The 21,384-nt window shown below is 45.7% G+C and overlaps 1 protein-coding gene across 3 annotated transcripts in view; it reads right to left on the bottom strand.

Moving 5' to 3' along the window:
• The window catches only part of LRRC56 (leucine rich repeat containing 56), a 1,196,120-nt gene that overhangs the window by 226,036 nt on the left and 948,700 nt on the right, over positions 1–21,384 (bottom strand). For all 3 annotated transcript variants that reach the window (XM_069624078.1, XM_069624079.1, XM_069624080.1), the window contains one exon: positions 13,481–13,696. In XM_069624078.1, coding sequence (XP_069480179.1) covers positions 13,481–13,696 — 216 coding nt within the window. The remainder of the gene's footprint in view (positions 1–13,480; positions 13,697–21,384) is intronic.

The following is a 21,384-nucleotide window of genomic DNA, read 5'->3' as shown; positions in this document are numbered from 1 at the left end:
TATAACAAAGGGTGTTTTGGTAAATTCTAGTTTTTTACTAGGGTGACAGTTTAAGTCTCTCCCTCTAGGCTTAGTCTGTTGTAGAAATTTCATAGTAACATCACAGTGCCACTAGGAGGGAAATCAAGATAAATCCCCTGGATGTCCAGGTTATCACAATCTACCAGTGAGGGCACAGGATTCAGGGTGGAGTTAACCTAGACTGCCAAACCTCCACTTGGTCCCCTCCTCCTGGGCCGACTCTGGTCTCTAGGAGGTGTGGCGGATGAGAAGAAGAACACGGACTGTGGTCTTACATCTCACTACGGACATGTGTTTAATTAATAGTAAAAACTCCTAACTCTCCCTATGCTAAAGGTGTTCCCTACCTAACCAAACTAATTAGGGTGCTAGTCAGTCATCAGTGAGAGTCCAAATAAACATCCATCTACTGTCCAAACTAACCTACTCTAACCCTACCACTATTAGAACAACAAAAGGTACAGGAGAATGTCTCCCTTCTACTGTGAGCAGGTTCGTCGCCAAGTTAAGTTCTATAAGGTATCCTGAAGTAGTTCTTGGTAAATACTTGTATTTAGTCACACAGTTCTGATGCTGGAATCTTCCAGGTTTCAAGTGTCCTACCCCTCGATTACTCTTTCTCTCCCTTTTATACTCTTCCTGTCTTATCCTATTTATCCTTGTTCTTTTCTTTTCATTAAGGTTTAACAGTTTCCCTTTTCTCAATGTGCACTCTTAAGGGCCTCATTACAAGTTGGCCGGTGTGGTAATAAAGTGCCGGTGGGGCACCTGAGTTACTGCCACGTTAGAGCTGGTGGTAAATCAGGCACCTTACCGGCAAAAATCTCTGGTATTACTGGCACTGGTATTACTGGAGCTGGTAATACCGGCAGATCCCCCCATCAAGCTTTATTTAGTGACCCAGTGGTCCACCACGACTTGATCATGGTCGTCCACCACTTATTCCTATCTCAGGATTGGGACGCCTTGCGTCCCCCTCAGTTTGTTGCGTCTCCTCTCCATTACGACGCCACATGTCTGACGCTGCACAAAGGGTTCCGTTCTTCATCGGACGCTGCACGTCCAAGCTTACCCCTCATTACCTCGCCAAGCCAGTCTAAAACTCACAGTCTTGTCTCTCAATGTCTCTGCCTCCCAATTTTATTATGCTGCTGTGGGACATCCACAGCGCAACATCACAGTCCTTACTTTGTATTTGGCTTTTATTCTGCATTCTTCTAATGGTTTTCTTCAGCTCAATATAACACAAGTTATTCGTCATAGGAACAATTAAAGTATTTGGATGAAAATAACAAATTCTGATTTGTTCTTCATGTCTTTATTCAGTAGATGTCTTTAAAGGTGGGTTAGTGATATGTGGCACAGGGAGTTTCTCATAAAAACGGGAGTCCTTGTCCCCAGAGGGGGAGTCTCTCCCAGTGAGGTCCCTCTAGCCTCTACCCCTAGCGAGGGTACTGCGTAGCGGGCTCAGCTCCTAGCCTCACAGGGAAAGGCTCCCCCTGTGGAGAAGTAACAGTATCCTGCTTTTCGTTACACAGGTGGTCACGCTCCCCTCTCCTCAGTGTATGTTGGGGTCTGTTTCTTGCCTGTGGGGGTAGATTGAGTCACATGCTCACCATGTTTGGGGCTATGGGACATTCCCAATGCCTCATCATCTGTACGCACTGGGGACTGACTAGTTTTACCCACATTCCCATTGTAAGCAATGCCTCTGGTTACTTCATGGAGTGTCCGGATCTAGTGAGAATGTTTTCTCCAATGGCGTCCATGTACTTGTGTATGCTTTTAACTAGGACCCTTAGGGTTTTTTATCAGTGGCAATATGTTGCTATTGCAGCAACCAGTACACTCCACTATAGGTGGGCTTGGGAAACCCTTAGAATCTTCCACCATTTGATCAATAGGTGGTGACATAACCTTATTTTTGTCCTTCCTAATCATAATGGTTCTGGGTCTCTTTTCTCATTGCTTCTTGGTCCTGGATTGCATGTGGGTCCTCAGAGATACGACCATCACCAAATAAGGTTTGAAAATCATGTTCTGGATGGCAAATGTGGAATTATAAATCATTGAAAAGTTATTGGTCATTTGCTACCAAGAAACCACTTTGTGAATCAAAGGAATTGGTGGAAATGCATAAACTGTCCAGTTGGACCAAGAAATGATAAGATCGTCCCAAACGAGCTGAAGTCCTGCTCACCTCGAGATGCAAAGTTCTAACATTTCACGTTGGTTGCTGAGGGGAAAATGTTGCTCAAGAAGGTGCCACTTCTGAAAATTCTCCAGGAGAATTCAATGCTGAAGCTCCCACTTGTGGTTGACCTGAGCAAGCCTGCTCAGCCTGTTTGCTTCCATATTCTCTATCCCCAGGATATGTTTGGCCTTCAGGAGAATATCATGAGCCCAATCCGAGATTTCCACTGCCAGCCTGCATAACACGGGAATCTGATGAGCCCCTTTTTATTGATGCAATACATGCTAGTAGTGTTGTCCATTTAGATCAACCAACCTTGCTCACAATGGATGGAATAAATGTCTTTGTGGCCAGAAATATATCTCAGAGTTCGGGCACATTGATATGATCTTCCTGTTTCGAATAAGACAAAAGTCTGCAGATCAAGCAAATCTTGTACAATGATGCCCTACTCCAAAATGGACAAGTCTGCTGTTATGACCAGTTCATGAGGAGGACCTGAAAGGTGCATGCCTCGCCACAAGATTTTCCTCTTCAAAGCACCAAAAGACGTGACACAGCACCTCTTTAATGGAAATACGTACCGATTGTGCATCTCTTGGTGCTTGGTTCCAAAACTCCAGCAGGTGTAAATGAACATGCATTTTTTAACCTGACAAAGAGCACTGCTGGTATACAAGAAACAAGAAGCCATCAGGGCCAGGAGGCACTGAAACTACCTGGCCAACAGTCCTTTCTGTGTCAAAAACAGCTTCACTATCTCTCTTGATATCCATAGTTGTTGTAAGGAATGGGAGCCCTGGTGGAGACCCACTGAAAGCCTATGAACTAAATCAAGGGCTTGGGGAACATCTAAGACATCTTTTGGTTGACCCAAGTACAGGTGGATAACTGATACACAGAGAGAGGTGTGTTCCTACCAGTCATTCGTTCAAACATTATTTTGGAATTTCTTTATATAAATTCAATTTGTTTATATTAGCATCTTGTTGATTTGATTGATTGATTTGAATCATTTGTAGCGTGCACACAACAAACTAAATCGAATCCTGGCGAAGATGTAAATATAACAGAATGTAGAAATTAATCGCCCAGTAATGGGGTCATAACAGCAAGGAAGGGAGGCAATTATTTAATAAGATGAGTCTTAAGGCCTGCTCGGAATGCCAGAAAGGAGTTGGCCTTCCTTAAGTTCAAGGGAAGGCTATACCACAATCTGGGCCCAGCAACTGAAACTCTGCAGTCTCCTCGTGGGACGCATTTTGTCCTTGGGATAGTAAGCAACAATTTGTCTTCCGACCTTAGGGCCGGGCGGGACAGTACAAATTGAGCTTATCCGTTAAGTAGCTGGGTACAAGTCTGTTAAGGCATTTAAACAACAAACAGCCGATCTTAAATTTGATGCGATCCTCCACCGCAAACCAATGCAGGGAGCGGCGAAGGCCAGAGGTTGAGGTGTTTTTGGGTGCACCAAACACTAATCTGACTCTTACATTTTGTGCCTCTTGTAGGCGATGGATCTGTTTGGCCGGGACACCCACAAGAAGCCCATTACAATAATCCAACTTGGAGTTGACTAGAGCTCCAACAACCACTGCACTGTCAGATTCAGGTACATTGGGAAGCGCCTGCGGCAGTAACCAAAGAAATTAAGATTATTAGGTGAAATGTTATTTGTCTTGATTCAATCAAGTATTTTAATTAGTTTGAGCATTAGTCTCAATTCGAATTGTGCATAGTTTCTGCACAATATTGTAACATGATTGAACACATGATTGCATAACAGTATTACAAACGGGCTAGAGCACAAGGCTTGTGCGAGTAACACAGTGTGTACCTTATTTTAAAGAATAACAATGCAAACAGAGTGACACACCGAATCTAAAAAATTGAATACAAATAAATTAAAAAATAAATTTAAAAAACGCTAATTTTATTTCACGATTAATCCAGGGTTGATGCAGAGTAGCTGCGTTTCGGCGTGAATAGATTAACTGCCTTTGTCAGGACAGGACTCCAATCTTTCTCAAATCCAAAGGCACGGTCAACAGTAGGTAGAGTCCTCAGCACAAGATTTTTACACAATTGTCTCTTACTAGGCCATTTTCTCTGGTAAAGGGGGATGCTGCATGGAGGTAAATTGGCAAAACAGTCAGGAATGGTAGAGGAGTAAATCCCTCTTTAAATGGTAACCGAATCAGGGGCCAGTTTAGATGAAAGGAGCATGCAGGAGTTGCGTGCACTCAGGAGACAGGACCGACCATCCCAAATTGAAAAGTAAGTCCAATAGAGTCTGGAGGGCTCCTGAGGCAGCCTTGGCCAAGGGAGTTTGACAAATACTGGTAAATATGCAGGTCCACTGTGCACAATCAGCCTCCCCGAACCAGGCAGATCTGCGCCAGCGTGCACATCCAGAATTTTTATAGATCAAGGAGTTGAGGGGGAACAGGTCCAACATCATTGAGAGGCTCGGCTGGTTCTTCTTGGGAGCAGTAAATGGCCTAGAATTGAATCCCTGGCCTATCTCCAAACTAGGAACTGGCTTAAGGGAAGAGGCCATTGGAAAACGTTATTTGGTTCTTCCTAGTCACACCAGAAGAATGGTTTGGCTGCCTTTGTCTACACTCTAAAAATACTCTAAATCTGCCCAAGTCCTAGCCCTGAATCATGCCTCAAGGTAGCTGCCAACTGAAAGGTATTTTGGGAAGGCTTTGTCAGGTTTAGCCAGTGATTTAGCCGTTACTGTGGATGTTTTCTCATTAATGTTGTTATGTTAGGAGTGTTTAAATAAAGCACATTTATCACCTGAAGGCATCTTGGCTCTAAGATGCAAACGTACCATTCGTAAGCCACGATACCTAGTTTAAGAGCATCATAGGTAGGTTGCTTAGGTTTACTTGAGGCAACCCTTTGTGCTCTATCAATTTCCATAGCACATGTTAGTTTCTCTGTGAAAAGCATTACCAAAAGATCTTTGAAGAGATCTTTCAGGTTTGTTCCTCTGGTTCCTTCTTTCAGAAATTTCTGCCAAATGTTATCTCATCGAAACCTATTTTCAAGTTCTTCAAATTTGGTGTCTAATTCTGTGAGGGACGACTGTAGGTTTTTTATTTGATAATTTATAATTGGTTATTTATAACACACTTAATACCCAAAGATTTCTAAGCATGGACCCGGGGATCAAACCTGTGTTGCTTCGCATCGTCTTGCTTCCAAGGCAAGCTTGTTGCCCCCAAGCTTTCCTCCTTAGAGGATAGCTCAGGGGCAACTTCTTCAGTATTTGTTGAAGCTTGAATAGCTACTTTGTTGACGGTTTGATCTATCTCAATCATTCTGTCCCCTAGTGTGTTTAACTCAGATTGCAGTTCTGCTACACTTTTCAAAATATCAGCTCAAAGGTTCGCCATTTTACACAAAAAATTGTCCTGTATGTTTAGCAGAAAGATCATGAGGTCCTCTTTTGTGATGGCAACAGGGGCCTGCTTTGAGAGTCTGGTGCCTGTATGACCACCATGCTTTCCTGCTCCTCTAGCATTTTGAGATGTGGATACATTTCTAAGTGCTGCCCTTGTGCACCTTGCACAGAGTTTCAGATGTGGATTTTCTTATACTTGTAGGAGGTTTCCGCTTTACTTCTTATAAGAAAAACTGAGAATCGGGAGAAAGCGTGGCATACAATTCTCACCAATCACCACTATCCTAGATTGGCAAGCATACTTTTGCAGATTCTCCAAGCACTGGCTGATTGGGTTGATTTAAGAGAATGGCATACAATTAAATCCAGTGATCTAGCATAATCGTCAAGATTTGGGCAATCGATCCAAATGCTAAAATTACCCAGAAATAGCAGTTTATCATTAGAAAGTTTAGCTGAAGAAAAGAAGTCTTCAATATAAGCAACAAAAGAATTTCCAGGCCCACGAGTTCTATTACCCATGATACTCCAGACTGAATCTGATGGAGAAAGTTTGAGTGAAAGTGAACACAATTGAGAAATTTTATCTATTTTGTGTGCATCAAAGTTCATCACAGAAAAAGAGGATTTGAAGATTATTGCAATGCCCCGTGCATATAAATGCATCACAGAAAAAGAGGATTTGAAGATTATTGGATTGCCCAATGCCCCATGCATCTAAGTAAATCACAGAAGAACAAGTTACTTCTTACCTTGTAACGTTCTTTCGATGGGAAGTTCCTCTGACGTATTCCTTATCTTTGATAGATCATCTCCCAGCTTGCTGGCCTCTGAATTTTTTTTTCAGTAGAGGGCGCTGCACGTTGACGTCCGTCGAGCCGATGTCATCACGTGTATAAATAGACTCGCGCAGTGTCCGTTGCTCAGTTCCGTTTTGACGTAAACAGTTGTTTTACATGAATTGGTTATTGACCTTGAAGGAGCGTAAACTGCAACCACAAGGGAAGTATTACTGCGGGGATGGATGGGAGGGGCGATAAGGAATACGTCGGAGGAACATCCCACCGAAAGAACGTTACAAGGTAAGAAGTAACTTGTTCTTCGAAGGGATTGTGTCCTCCGACGTTTTCCTTATCTTTGATAGACTCCCATAGCAGTGGTATGTAATTGGAGGTGGGAGTAAAACGCCATGTTTCCTTTTAGGAATGAACAGAATGTAATACGGCTTTGCCAAACCTAGTCTCTTGACTAGAGGAGGAATCCAGGTTGTAAAATCTTCTGAAGGTATGTGCGGACGACCATGTGGCAGCCGCACATATGTCTCGAACCGGAACCCCTCTTTGGAGGGCCTGGTTGAATGAGCCCTAAGATTTTGAGGAGGCTCTTTCCCTGCTAGTTTGTAACATTCCAGGATGGCCAAAATAATCCATCTGGAAATGGTTTGTTTTGTTATCGGTAGTCCCAACTTGTGCCCTGAGTAACCTACGAACAGTTGGTCTGCTTGCCTAATCCTAGCAGGTCTGCTGATGTAAAAGCTTAAAGCCTGCCTTGGGTCCAGCCTATGAAGCCTTTCTTCCTCTTTCCCCGGATGGGGAGGCGGATAGAATGAAGGTAAGGTAATTTTCTGAGTGATCTGGAATTCAGAAACCACCTTTGGGAGGAAATTAGGCTTCACCTGTAGGACAACTTTGTCTTTATGAAAAATTGTACGAGGGGCTTTACAAGATAGAGCTTGTAATTCGCTCACCCTTCTAGCAGATGTTAAAGCCACTAATAAGACAGTTTTAAGGGTGAGAAATCTTAGTGAACAAGAGTGGAGTGGTTCGAAAGGAGTACCCATCAGGAAATTTAAGACTAAATTTGAGTCCCTTAAAGGAACCTGGAAAGGTCTTGGAGGGTAGACATTAGTTAATCCCTCTAGAAATTGTATTACTAAGGGTAATTTGAAATACGAAGGCTCCTCTGCAGTGCGCTTGAAGATCGATAGCGCTGCGAGATAGCCCTTGATAGTACCAACTTGAAGGCCTGAATTTGCCAAGTAGAGTAGAAAGGATAACACTGTTGGTGTACCACATGAAAAGGGGTCGATATTCTCTTCTCTACACCAGCTGCAAAATTTGTTCCAACGGCAGCAGTATAAAGACTTTGTTGCTGGCCTTCTGGCCGAAAGCAACACCTCCATGACGTCATCAGGGAGGTCCCAATCCTTGTATCTCAACCTTTCAGAAGCCAGGCGTGAAGGTTGAGGGTTCTGATGTCTGGATGGAGAACCTGACCTCCCTTCTGCGAGAAAAGATTCTCCTTGAGTGGAAGACGAATTGGAGGGCAGATGGACATGTCCAGAAGGTCCGGGTACCACATTCTCCTGGCCCAGTCTGGGGCAATTAGGATCATGGTCCTCCGGAATCTTCTCAACCTCCTGATCATTTAAGGAATGACAGGGACTGGTGGAAACGCGTACAGAGTGGAAACTCCCAGTCCACTACGAACGCGACCCCTAGACCTCCTCTCGGGGGAAATTCCCTAGAACAAAACAGATTGCACTTCCTGTTGGTACTGGTGACGAACAGATCCACTTGAGGGGTTCCCCAAAGGGCGAAGATCTCCTGAAGGACTTCCTGAGCTAGTTCCCACTCGTGGGAGACTGTGCCCTGCCTGCTCAGAGCGTCCGCCGTCAAGTTCTTCTCTCCGGCTAGGTGAACTGCCGATAGAGAGATTCCTTCTTGAATTGCCCAAAACCAGAGCTGCATTGCCTCTCTGCACAGTGGCAGTGATCCTACGCCTCCTCTTTTGTTGAGGTAGTGCATGGCCACTGTGTTGTCCGTCATTATCAGGATATTTGTCCTCTGTACAGATGGCAGAAAAGCTTTCAGCGCTAGTCTGATTGCTCTCAGCTCTAACAGGTTGATATGTAGTCTGGACTCCAATGGAGACCAACGAACACTGATGGACAAGTCGTCGGTATGGGCTCCCCACCCCGTGAGTGAGGCATCTGTGACTACTGTTATCTCCGGCCATGGTTGCCAAAACAGTTCTCCCTTCAAGATGTTTTTCTGGCAGGCCCACCACTGAAGGTCTCGAGCCACCTTGTCCGGAACCTGAAGGAGGTCTGTCATTCTCCCTGAGAATTGCGACCACTGAGTTCTCAGTGCCCACTGAAGAGATCTCTTTCTCAGGCGAGCCTCTGGCACAAGGAAGATGCAGGATGCCATGAGGCCTAGCAACCTCAAAAAGTCGAAGGCTGGGAGACGTTGGGCATTTTGAAACTTGGTGACCATCTGCAGAATATCTTGAGCCCTCACCTCTGGTGGCGAGGCTTTTCCCAGGGAAGTGTCCAGGACCGCTCCAATGAACTGGAGTCTCTGTGATGGTATCATCTGTGACTTCTTTAAATTTAGGGAGAAGCCCAGTTTGTGAAGGAAGTGGCAGACATAATCTAGCTGGATCTGAGCTTGTTCTGGAGATACAGCTCTGATCAGCCAATCGTCCAGGTAGGGGTAGACGGGAATCCCTTCCCTCCTTAGACTTGCAGCCACTACCGACATTAGCTTGGTGAAGACCCTCGGGGGGGAGGTCAGCCCAAATGGCAGAACTCGAAATTGATAATAAGAGCTGCCAATTGCGAACCTCAGGTATTTCCTGTGTTTGAGATGGATTGGCACATGGAAATAAGCATCCTGGAGGTCCAGGGATACCAGCCAGTCCTGGAGCTGGAGGGCCTGAAGGATCTGAGAGAGAGTTACCATCTTGAACTTGTCCTTACTGAGGAACTTGTTCAATTCTCGTAAGTCCAAGATAGGTCTCAGTCCTCCGTCTTTCTTCGGTATGAGAAAGTAGGGGGGAGTACCAGCCCTTGTTGCTCTCCGCTACAGGTACCAGTTCTATGGCACCTTTCTCTAGCAGGTCTACAATTTCCTGCAAGAGGAGAGGATCTGGAACTTTCAGAGAGCTGTTCCCTGGTGGATGACTCTGAGGGATGCGTAGAAAAGGCAGGCAGTAACCTTGGGCAACTGTCTCCAATGCCCAAGCATCTGACGTAATAGCCTGCCATTCCGTCAGATGTTGAGTTAACCAGCCCCTTATTGGTGCCTTGTGAGGAGAGTCCTCAGAGCTGTTTGGAGGCGGCTGATGCAGATGCCGAGGGTAAAGAGGCACCTGCTGCTGCTGCTGCGGCTTTTGTATTTTTACCCCGTCCACCTCGGGTGAATTTTTTCTGACCCCTTTGAACCGGCTGTCCTCTGCCTCTTCCAAATGCGGAATAGAAGGGAAAGGACTTACCTCTCCAAGAGGTTCCTGAGGGGCGATATGGTGTCTGACGGATTGCAGCTCCTAGGGATTTTGCTGCTGCCTTTGATGTTTGTAGTTTTTATAAACTGTCATCCGCCTTCTTACCAAACAAAGAAGAGCCGTCAAGGGGCATATTCAAAAGTCTGCTTTGCACATCTGGAGCAAAATCAGACTTTCGCAACCAAGCAAATCTCCGGGTTGTTTTACTTGCCGCCATGGCCCTGCTGATGGGGTCAGCAGAATCAATGCCAGTTTGAAGGGATTCGCACATAGCGTCTTTACCATCCTTGATGATGTTTAGGGACGCTTCCCTTTCTTCTCCCTCCGGGAGGCAGTCAGCCGCTGATGAAGCACACTCCCAAAGTGTGTGGCTGAACCTTGCGAGCGTACAAGTAGCATTGATGGATTTCAACGCCATGCTACATGCAGAAAGACTTTTTTGGCCATAGAGTCATATCTCTTATCACCCCTATCCTGTGGAACAGTAGGGTAAGCCGATTTACTACCTGATGAAGTAGCTGCCTGAACAACCAGACTCTCCGGAGTTGGGTGTTGGGATAAATATTCAGGGTCAGCAGAAGACACTCTATATTTAGCTGCTACTTTTTTGTTAACCGCCGGGATTACCTCCGGTGTTTCCCAGTTTGCCAATTTTCTCCTTTGTAATGCCGCATGAAATGGCACCACAGGATCCTCCTGTGGACCTTTGACCAAGATGTCTGTGAGGTCGTCTTGCTGAAAAGCAGGTGAGGGTGTGGACCACCCCATAAACTCTATTATCCTTGCCATCAAGGTTCTATAAGGGGTTTCAGCATGTTCCCCTGGGTCTGGTGTGGCAAATTTCACTTCTGGGGAAGTGTCCAACCCACTTGCTTCCAGTAAGGATTCTTGGAGGTCTTTCAACCTACCTTCCTCAGAGGTAAATTCCTCTGGTACAGGAGTTGCAGATCCCTGCAACTCAAAAGGTCTTTCCTGATCCGAATCCTCCCCTTCTTCATAAATAGATGATAAGACTCTGGAGTGATCAGGTCTTGAAAATGGTATAAATCCCATTTCCAGAGCAGAAAGGGCCAAATTCGTCATGATTGGCTGAGAAAACGTCGACGCAGACGTTAAAGGCTTCGAAGCCATCGAAAAAAGCGTCGAGAAAGGTGGTAGAGGCCTCGATGAACTCGAGAGTATCTGGATTATACCCGGGGTTGTCGACGACATTCTCGTGGTCGAGGCTCTGGGCATCGCCACTGGCTGTGAGGTGGCCGTGGGTTTGTCCTTTCTCGGCGTCAAAGACGGCCTCGACTCGACTGACCTGTGCGTCGAAGAACCCTTCAATAACGGCGTCAAAGACGCCGATCTATGCGTCGAAGGGATCTTCAACGACGGCGTCGAAGACACGACTTTGCCTTTACTTGAGGGTTTGTGACGCTCTCGAGTGGCTTCTTTCGCCGGGTGCTGCGACTCGCAGCCTTTTGATTTTTCGGGTCTTTCACCTAGGGTATCACCCTCAGCAGTCTTCGAGGGGGTCGAGGCCGCTTTCTCGAAGACGCTCAGCATCTTTTTCCTGAATTCCTCCCACTCAGCCTGAGAGCTATGTTTTGTGGGGCAGGAGACCCTTTTTGGGGAAACGGAAGAAGATGAGGAAGGGGATCTTCGACGTCTCTTTTTTGAATGCTTAGATCTCTAAGGGTGATGGGAACTGCTTCGAGACCTAGAACGAGAATGTCTTTTGTGATGGCGAGGAGACGAATGTCTTGACTCCGCCGAGGAAACTTTCGAAGAAGTTTTAACTACCTTACCTCTGTCGAGCTCCCCCTTACGCTCCTTCAAGGCTTGCAGTCCTCGCACTCCGAACAATGGTGCTCGATTCCCAGGCACCATAAACAGATCCTGTGAGGATCCGTCAACGACATTTTCTTTCCACAGTCTCGACATATTTTGAAGCCGGACCGTGGAATCGTCGGTTCGGGTGAGGAAGCCTTCGAGTACGAGTCGGTATTCACGAGGAATAATGAAGTATATTTGACTGAAGAACTGAGCAACAATATTCCGAGGCCCCACGAAGCGCCGAAAAACAGAACTGAGCAACGGACGCTGCGCAAGTCTATTTATACACGTGATGACATCGGCGCCGATACAGAGGCCGTCGAGGGACATCGGCTCGATGGACATCGGCTCGATGGACGTCGACGTGCAGCGCCCTCTACTGAAAAAAAAATTCTGAGGCCAGCAAGCTGGGAGATGATCTATCAAGGATAAGGAATACGTCGGAGGACACAATCCCTTCGAAAGAGAGGATTTGAAGATTATTGCAATGCCCTCATGCCCCGCATCTCTGCTCACTATTAACCAGACCAACTAGAGAAACCCACTGGAGTAAGTTCATGAAAAATGGTTTTGGAGATTTAAGAAAACCAGGCTTGGTAATAAAGATGTCTAGCTTGTGTTCGGAAATAAAGTTAGGTATTCTAAAAGCACTGCAGACTGCTGTCCTGGTGCACAAAATAAAAGAATTTCTAGAGAAGAAGGTGATGGTGAGTTTGCAATGTGTCTCAAAGCCGCATGAATAGTGCACAAGCGCATTTTATTGAGCTTTCTTAAAGATATAGTACCCTTATTAAGATTGAGGGCCAATACCTGGCCCCTGGAAAATGTTTTAACTGATTATGTCTCCATATTACCTAAAATGCATGGCAGGGAGGAATTAGGATAGCCAAGGGAATGAGATTTCAATACACAGATTAACAGCAATGACATAAAAAAATAAGTCTATAACAAATTAAAAACATATACAAATGAAGAAAGACATAGCCAGTAGCTTACTCCATAGATCCAGCAGCATTTTGACACTGGGGGTCTGAGGGGTAACATTAAGAGGGGAGGGACCAGTGCCTTCCATGACATGGTTTGGGCACCTGTGTTCAGCCATGCATGAGGTGAGCACCAGTTTTCAGCATGATATGGGGTGGCTATAAATGAGCCAAAGAGCACAGGGTACCTGCAGAAACCCAATATTCTTACAAAACATGTTGAGTACAAGGGCTTAGCACCACTATATACTTAAACTAGAAATGAATCCCGAAAAACGAAAATTGTTTTCCTTTAGTTTTGAAAAATGCATTAATTTGTGGAACAAAGTTAAAACTAATTTCTCTTGAATCATGCCTATTTAAAACTATGACCAAGCCATTGGGCCCAGGTGCCTGCCTGTCCAGTTGCACCTCGCACTGCTTCTTGGCTCGCCCAGCACTTGTGATCTGTTTCTGTAAGCCTACAGTCCCCTTTCTCTGCACTCATGAGCCACCCGTTGGCTGCACTTTCTGACTACCTGCACTGAGCCACCCCCACCCACTTGCACTTCTCCTCTTCCCCTTCCCTGCGCTTGCGCGATCTGACTGACACAAGGCCTAGTAAGATAGTTGTTTTGTCCTCCCTCTCTTTCCCCCTCCTTGTCTTGTCACGCCTAGAAACACTTGTGTACAGGTGCATTATAAATGCCATATCATATCATTTAAACATTGTCTGTTTGTGTTAACATTTCGATAAGATCACATAGAACCTGCCAATACCATGTGTCAGATCGCTGGCTTCATCTTCCACCAAAATGTCATTTGGGTTTGTAGATTCTGGACTTGGGATTCCACCAGATACTAGGCGAGCACTGCCAGGCCTCCCTGATGTCACAGGCCTTTGAGCAGTTTGTGGTCTGGAAGTTAACATGGGCTGTGCAGTGCTGGATCTTTGACTGGAACATGGTCTTCCTGCAGCAGTACCTGGTCGCAGATCTAGGGAAGACAATAACAGAAAACTGCAATGTGGATACAAGTAAAAATGTATTATACAAATAAGCACTTCAATCACAACTATGCTATCAATCCCAACCATCGTAATACAATTAAACAGCGAAAAACAAACTAAGTAATGGTGAATTTAGAGTGCTCTTCTGTAGTCACTGGTCCCATTTAGAATCTTTGCCATGTCCAGTGAGCATGCTGGTAATAACCACAACGTTACTAAACACATCTAACTGGCCAACTCAACATCATAATATATATCAGAAAATGGAGAACAGGAATGATGAATGGAATTGGTGATCATGAACATTTTAGTGAAAGTGTTCCCATCACAAACAAAGCAGCAAGAGTGACTCGCAGACAGGAAGGCACTGTCGTTGAGTGAAAGATGTTTATGTCTTTCCACATAAGTGCAACATCATGTTTTTAAACCACTTTTAACAGTTAAGCAATGCTGAGGAGTATTTTTGCATGGTCGTGTTTTCATTTATTAGGCTATGTCTGGTGGGTTCCCAGTTAGCAAGGAACAAGTAACTTACCTGTAACTCTTGTTCTCCAGTATGGGTTTTACATGGATTCACATGCTATGAATATTCCTGGTCGTCAAGCAGGGAATCATCGGTAAAATAAAGCAGTTTAGCTTTAAGCTAAAAACTGCGCTGTCGCTTCAATAGCCTATTGCTGTCAATTAGGGTCATACTTCCGCATCCAATGACATTTGTTCTCCTTAGCTCCACCCCTGGTGGCCATCTTCAGATTCGAATGGGCACGTCAAGTGGCAGTATGAATTAAGAAGATCCGCAGAGGGGAAGGAGGGAGGGTTTGCATGTGAATCCATGTAAGACCCATATTGGATCAGGTTTAAGTTACTTACCTGTAACTATTTCTCTCCAGCATGGGTCTGGCATGATTCACATGCTCATGAACATTCCCCCTCGTCAGGCTGAGAATCCTTGTTAAAAGAAAAACAGTTTCACTTTCACTCAAAAACTTTATTTCTCTGACTTTCTTCGAGAAGTATTGATAAAGTTTTTCAAGGATTTTGTGGGGTGTCGGGAAAAGGGCTAGGATTCCTCAGTATATTATGGTTCGGAGTGTTCAAGAAGGTGGTTTTGGTTAGCCCATACTTGGGAACTATTGTAAGGGTTTCTTGTTAAAAAAGGTTTCTATTTTCTTAGATGGAGGTTGGGACTTGGTGCCATGGTGGGTACAAATAGAAAAACAAATGCTAGAACCATACCAGGCAAAGAGTCTGTACTCCCTTGGGAAATTACCACGACAAGTTATGAACCTAAAACCTATTATTGTTACAAAAGATTAATTAGTTTCAATGATAGTGGATAATGGGCAAGGGTTGCACATGTATAAAGAAGCGTCGTCTCGGTGTAACCAAGGATTACAGGTAAATAATACGTTGTTGAATTGGAGGACTGGGAGTAATGGAGGTATCCTGGTGATTGGCGACGTTTGGAGTGATGAAGGTATGGGTCCCTTTGAGAATCTGAGAGATAATTATGGGTTGAATGGACGAGAATTGGGAAGATATAAAGCCTGATTCATGGAATTATTTGCGTGAAATACTTCAAACAGGGATTTTCAGTCAGAAAGACGCGCAAATCTGCGTTTTTCACGCAAATAATTCCATGAATCAGGCAGATAGAGTATTAAAGGATTTGATTTCTGAAAGGCAGCCGATGTTAGACACACGGTTTGCACAGAAACCGGAAATTTGTAGATTGTTCTCTGTAATGCAGCAGAAGGTGGCTAGTTTCTTGAACCTTATTCCTTTGGAAAGTCATTGGTTGTACTCATGGGAGAAGCTAAGGTTGACCTGGTCTGAGGAGTTGGGCAGAGACATCTCGGTGAAGGAATGGAAACAACTCTGGGAAGGCCCGGTTAAGGCAAAAATTGAATTAAACCTATGTTATGTTCATCAAAGGGATTATGAAGAAGGTTCAGTCTGTTGCAACTATAGCGAGCTACCTTGGTTTTTAGGATATTGTCTATGTTATAATTGAACTATTTGTTTGCTGCATGTGGATCTGGAGACATTGCGACTGCCAATGTCAGAAATAACATGTAAAAGAAAAACACCACAGAGACTCCACTTTTGCGCTCCAAATTCTAAATTGTATTCAAGAAAAGAAAAAAGTTTTCAGAATTACTCCATTCCTTTTGTATGCTTGTTTACTTTTCGATTGCAATTGTTTGAAAATTATAAGTTCATTTTCATTCACATTTCTTGCTCTCAAGATAGGAAAATTGTAACCTTTGTTTGCTCTCAAGATAGAAAAATTATAGCCTTTGTTTGCATACACTTTTGTTGCTAGTCGTTTGGGCTACCACCCTCACTTTTTGTTTGCAATTGTTTGAAAATTAAAAATACATTTTCATTCTCATTTCCTTGCTCTCAGGATAGAAAAATGATAGCCTTTGTTTGTATGCACTTTCGTTGCTAGTTGTTTGAGCTAGCACCCTCTAGCACCCTCTGCACGTGTTTCCCCATGCTATGTTTTGCATGGTTCTTCAGGAGGGAATTGCTTGTATTTGTTAAAGCGCTGTCTTTGTTACCAACTGTGCAATTTGAGCTGGGGAAAAGGAAACAAGAGAAATAACCTTAATAGGTGTTTGCCCTTTGTTGCACTTGATGCCAAAATGCCAATAATTATTCACATTATCATTATCACTTACTTGTGCTATGCTTCGTTATGTGTTATGCTTCTTAAACTCATTTCTTTGATGTCAACATAGCCTGGTGTAGATGGTAACGGTCTACCTCATGGTCTCTATAAAATAACAAGATCGTTTTTGATTACGACAGAAATAAGTCATCTCACTGTTTGGCCAAAATATATAGTGCATTGGCGTTTTGAGGCTTACCTGCATTTTGTAGTGCTTCCGTTTTGCTCTATTGCGGCTCGGTTTTGCAGAGATGCATCGGATTCGATTGTCCGATGCATCTCTCAAAATGGCCGCTCTAAATATTGCGTCCGGAGCGTCGCGACGCAACGTGATGAGGTCACCACGCCCCGGACGCAACCTGATCGCCATTTTGGATCGGGAATGATATTGTTAAAAGCCATATCGGAGAATTCTCTATATTTGGATTGTTTCAGAGTTGTTTTGAATAATTTGTAGGGCTTAGTTACGCCCGAGTTGCCTTGTAATTGGGATCATGATGTTAAGACGTTTGTCATGCTATTGATAGGCAGTGGTACCTGCTAGTATAGAGTAAACATCTCAAAAAATCACAAAATCACAATACTAGGTCATTATTGTGTGCTTCACTGAACAATTGCATATTCAATTACATAAATATATTGTGTACTCTGAGTTGTACTTATGGTCTAAATAAAATGACCCATTTCTGTATCAAAGTTCAGTCCATGATTGCAGCAGTCAAGGGTGTTGTGAAGGGTTTATTGGACCCCAGTCCGTATGTATGGTTTGGGATTAGTGGAACCTGACTGCTGCTGGGGCTGTCAGAAAGAGACAGGTACTCTGTTGAATATGCTATGGGAATGTGATCGGGTGATGGACTGTTGGAAGGATGAGTTGGACAGGATTGACGCAATCTGGAACATCAATCTCCCACGAAGCTCCTTGGTAGTTATTCTGAAGTCTCCAAGATGTGACTGAGATATTGACTGTATAATAAGGCGCTGGCTTAAAAGAGCTTTTCTGGTGGCGATTAAACAGGTATTGAAAGTATGGAAAACGAGGAAAAAGCCACTTGTCGAGGAGATTCTTTCATAGTACGAGAAATGTCTGTTATGTAAGCAGCACAAAGACAATTTATGAGGAACTTTGGGGACCTTTCAACAAATTCTATGGAAGTTGATAGATGGATGATAGGGTGTGAGCGATAAATATTTTGGATGGGGAGGGAGGTTTAGGGGTATGGGTGTGTATTTGTTGTCTCTCGTCTTGCTTTGTTATGTTGTGTGAATGATTCTTGTATAAGTGCTTTTATAGAATCTGAGTTTGGATTTTTTGTTGGTATATACTTTGCTGTATTTTGAAGGTTGTATTGTTTGAACATAATTTGTTATTTGAAGTTGTAGATAGTTCAAGCTCAGTATTTTAGTTGTTGCTAAGTTTTTTAATGTAAATTAGAAATAAAGAGTTACATTTTTTTTATTTTTTTTATATTTCTCCTTTAAACCAATCACTGTCCTCTGGGTCATACTGCGCCCATCCAATGACAGTCCTCTCCCTAAGCCCCTCCTCTGGAACGCATCTTTAGATTTGGTAAGCACGTTAAGTGGCAGTATGACCAAGAAGAGCCATAGAGGGGTCGGAGGAAGGGTTTGCATGTGAATCCATGTCAGGCCCATGGTGGAGAACAATAGTTACAGGTAAGTAACTTAAACCTTCTCCAGCATGGGGTCTGGCATGGATTCACATGCTCATGAATAATACACATCGGTGCAACATTACACAACCACGGGAGGTGGCAAGACTCAACAGAAGCAACCATTCATACCTCTGGAACAGACTCACCTCAAGCAAACAGGTTGCATAGCACTGCTTGGCTGACTCTGGACTCCTCCATGGAATCCCTGTCGATGCAGTAGAGGTTTGTGAAGGTATGCATGCACCTCCACATCGCAGCCCTGCAGATGTCCAGCAGAGGCACACCTGACTGTAACACAGCTGTCGCAGCGATCACTCTGGTGGAGTGGGCTCTCGGATGGCCGGGCAGCGGTCAGTTCGCCAAACCGATGAGTGTGCGTGATGCAGCCAGAGAGCCACCTTGAAATGGAAGCCTTGGACAAGGCTTTCCCATGGTTCACAGGACCAAAGTTCACGAACATTTGTGAAGTGTTCCGAAAACTCTTTGTATGTGTCATGCAGAACTTCAGGACACGAGCAACGTCCAGCGATTGCAAGGCCCTTTCAGCCTGTGACAAAGGCTTTGGGGAAAAAACAGGTAACACCAAAAGCTTGTTGAGGTGGAATTCTGACAGAACCTTCGGCATGAAAGAGGGGTGCATACGCAGCACCACCCTTGATTTGTGGAAAGTCAGGTCTGGCTGCTTGCAGGATAGAACCTGGATTTCTCCTACCCTCCTGGCAGATGCGATTGCCACAAGGAAAGCCGCTTTCAACAAGAGGACCTTGAGAGGGGCCTGATGCAATACCCTCAAAGGGGGCCCCTATGAGCCTCGTCAGAACCACGTTGGGTTCCCACACCGGGGCAGGGGCCTTCACCGGCGGGAATGATTGGTAAAGTCCTTTGAGGAACTCCTTGAAGAGTCGATGAAACCAAAGAGAAGATCTTCCTGGAGACTGGTGTAGCAGGAGATAGCCACCAGATGTACCTTGATAGAGACGTGCGCCAGCGCAGCCTTGGCCAAGGATAGCAAGTATGGAAGTACCTGCAGAGCCATGATCCTCAGAGGGGTAATCTTCTGAGACCGGCACCAAGTAGCGAAACGCTTCCACTTGCGACTGTAGTACTTCAAAGTCGACGACACCCTGGCCATGGCGAGGACCTCCCTGCAGTCTGCAGGAAACTCGTATCCTCCAAACTCTAGGGCTGCAGGAGCCAAGCACCCAGGGTCAGCGATCCTGGGTCATGATGAAGGATTGCGCCTCCTCCTGGTGAGAAGATCCGGGACCATTGGTAGCTTGAACGGACGAGACGCTTACAGGCTGAGAAGGTCCGGATACCAAATCTGCCTCAGCCACACCAGGATGATGAGCATCATCTTGCATGGACACTTTCTGAGTGCATTAACGACTCGTAGCAGAAGAGGGAAAGGGGGAACGCGCACAGGAACACCTCTTCCCATAGGAAGGAGAATGTGTCCCCCAGGCTCCTCATCTGGTGGAATCTGTTGGAAAACTTCTGGCACTTGGAGTTCGCGGCCGCAAACAGGTCTATCTGGAGTCTGCCCCACTTGACGAACATGCGGTCCACCTGATCCTGACGCAGCTTGTGGCAGGAGCGCAGTTCCCTGCTGAGGGAGTCTGAATATGGTGATCTTGACTCCCGCCCGGTCAAGAAGGACGAGGAACATCCCCTGTCAGACGGCCCAGTGCCACATGTCCAGCGCTTCCTTGTAAAGCACCGGGGATCGAGTGCCCCCCTGCTTCCTGATGTAAAACGTGGGGGTGGTGTTGTCTGTGAAGATCTTCACCACCTTGCCTTTCAGAGACGGGAGGAACGACTTGAGGGCCCAGACCACTGCCCGTTGTTCCAGAATGTTGATGTGAAGATCCTTCTCCTCCAGCAACCACTGGCCCCTGGCGTGCAGACGTCCGGTGTGCACTCCCCTTCCCTCTAGGGAGGCCTCTGTGGTGACCGTCTCCTGGTATGGCGGGCAGTAAAATACCTTGCCTTGGGCAATGTTGGCGCGAACGCCCCACCATACTATCGCCCAACGGAACTCTTCGTTGAGCGGTATCTTGTCCATGAAGCTTCCGGACACCTGTATCCAGCGGGCGTCCAGGAATTCCTGAAGGGGTTGCATCTGCAACCTGCAGAGCCGGTCGAGTTTGATGCAGGACGACATCATGCCCAGTAACTACTTGATGGCCCGCACCGTGGCCGTCTTCTTCGACGACTGCCATTACACCTTCCCCAGAATGGCTGCTATCCTCTCCTCCGAGGGCGACGCCAAACAAGACACTTCAGCAGTGCTGTCCCTGCACCATGAAACTTAGAAACTTTTTATGTTTATTGTGAATGGGGATGTAGAAGTAGGCGTCCTCCAGGTCCAACGACGTCAAGAAGTCTCCTCTTTCCAGTTGGCCGAGCACCTGCTGCAACGTGACCATCCTGAATTTTAGAGACTTCAGATATTTGTTCAGATGTCATAGGTCTAGGATGGGCCTCCATCCCCCTGCCTTCTTTCTGACCAGAAAGCATCTGGAATAGACTCCAGAGCCCTGAACTTGCTGGGGAACTAGCTCTATTGCCCCTTTTCGCAGCATGGCCCATACCTCTTCCAGGAGCTGAGGGATGTGCTGCTCCTGTCGGGTAACAAAAGGGATCCGCAAACACCTGCGTTGAAACTCCAGGGTGTCTCCCTGGGCAAGAGCATCCAGCAACCATCTGTCAGTGCTGACGAACCTCCTCATCCGACCTCCCACCGGAAGGCACGAGTGGGGGCCCGATATCCCGGCCGGTACAGGCTAGCACCTGCGTCCTGCCCTGCAAGCGACGGCGACCCTGTCCTCTGCTACTTTAGGCCTGGGAACGGCCTCTGTAGGCTTCCTGAGTTGTGGATCTGGAGGGCTGACGGTACGATGAGGACAAGCCTTTTGAAGACCTGCTTTACTTTCCCCTGAAAGAATGAAAAGAAGAGCAGTGCTACTGGAGGTGCCCAGGGAATGGGCCATCTCCGTATCTGCTTTGATGGCCTGGAGGGACTCGTCAACGACTTTCCCAAATAGGTTCTCTCTGTCGAAGGGCATGTCCAACACCCTTGCTTGGACTTCCTGGCGGAAATTCGTGGCCTTCATTCATACTTGGCGACAAAAGCCGACACCATTCCCCATTTGTCAGAACCCTATGTCGGCGACTTCCAAAGCCACTGTGATGGCGTGATCAGACGCTACCTCCCCTTCCTGGAAGAGAGCGATTACCTCCATCTTCTTATCGTCGGGGAGGAACTCCAGAATAGGCCCCAGCTTGTACTACTACTCCCTGTCGAACCTGGCTAGGATCA

Source organism: Ambystoma mexicanum, chromosome 11, assembly GCF_040938575.1.
Source record: "Ambystoma mexicanum isolate Mex_15411 chromosome 11, UKY_AmexF1_1, whole genome shotgun sequence".
NCBI lineage: Eukaryota > Metazoa > Chordata > Amphibia > Caudata > Ambystomatidae > Ambystoma > Ambystoma mexicanum.
Note: the sequence above shows the minus strand (reverse complement) of the source record. Positions and strands in the feature narration are given on the sequence as shown.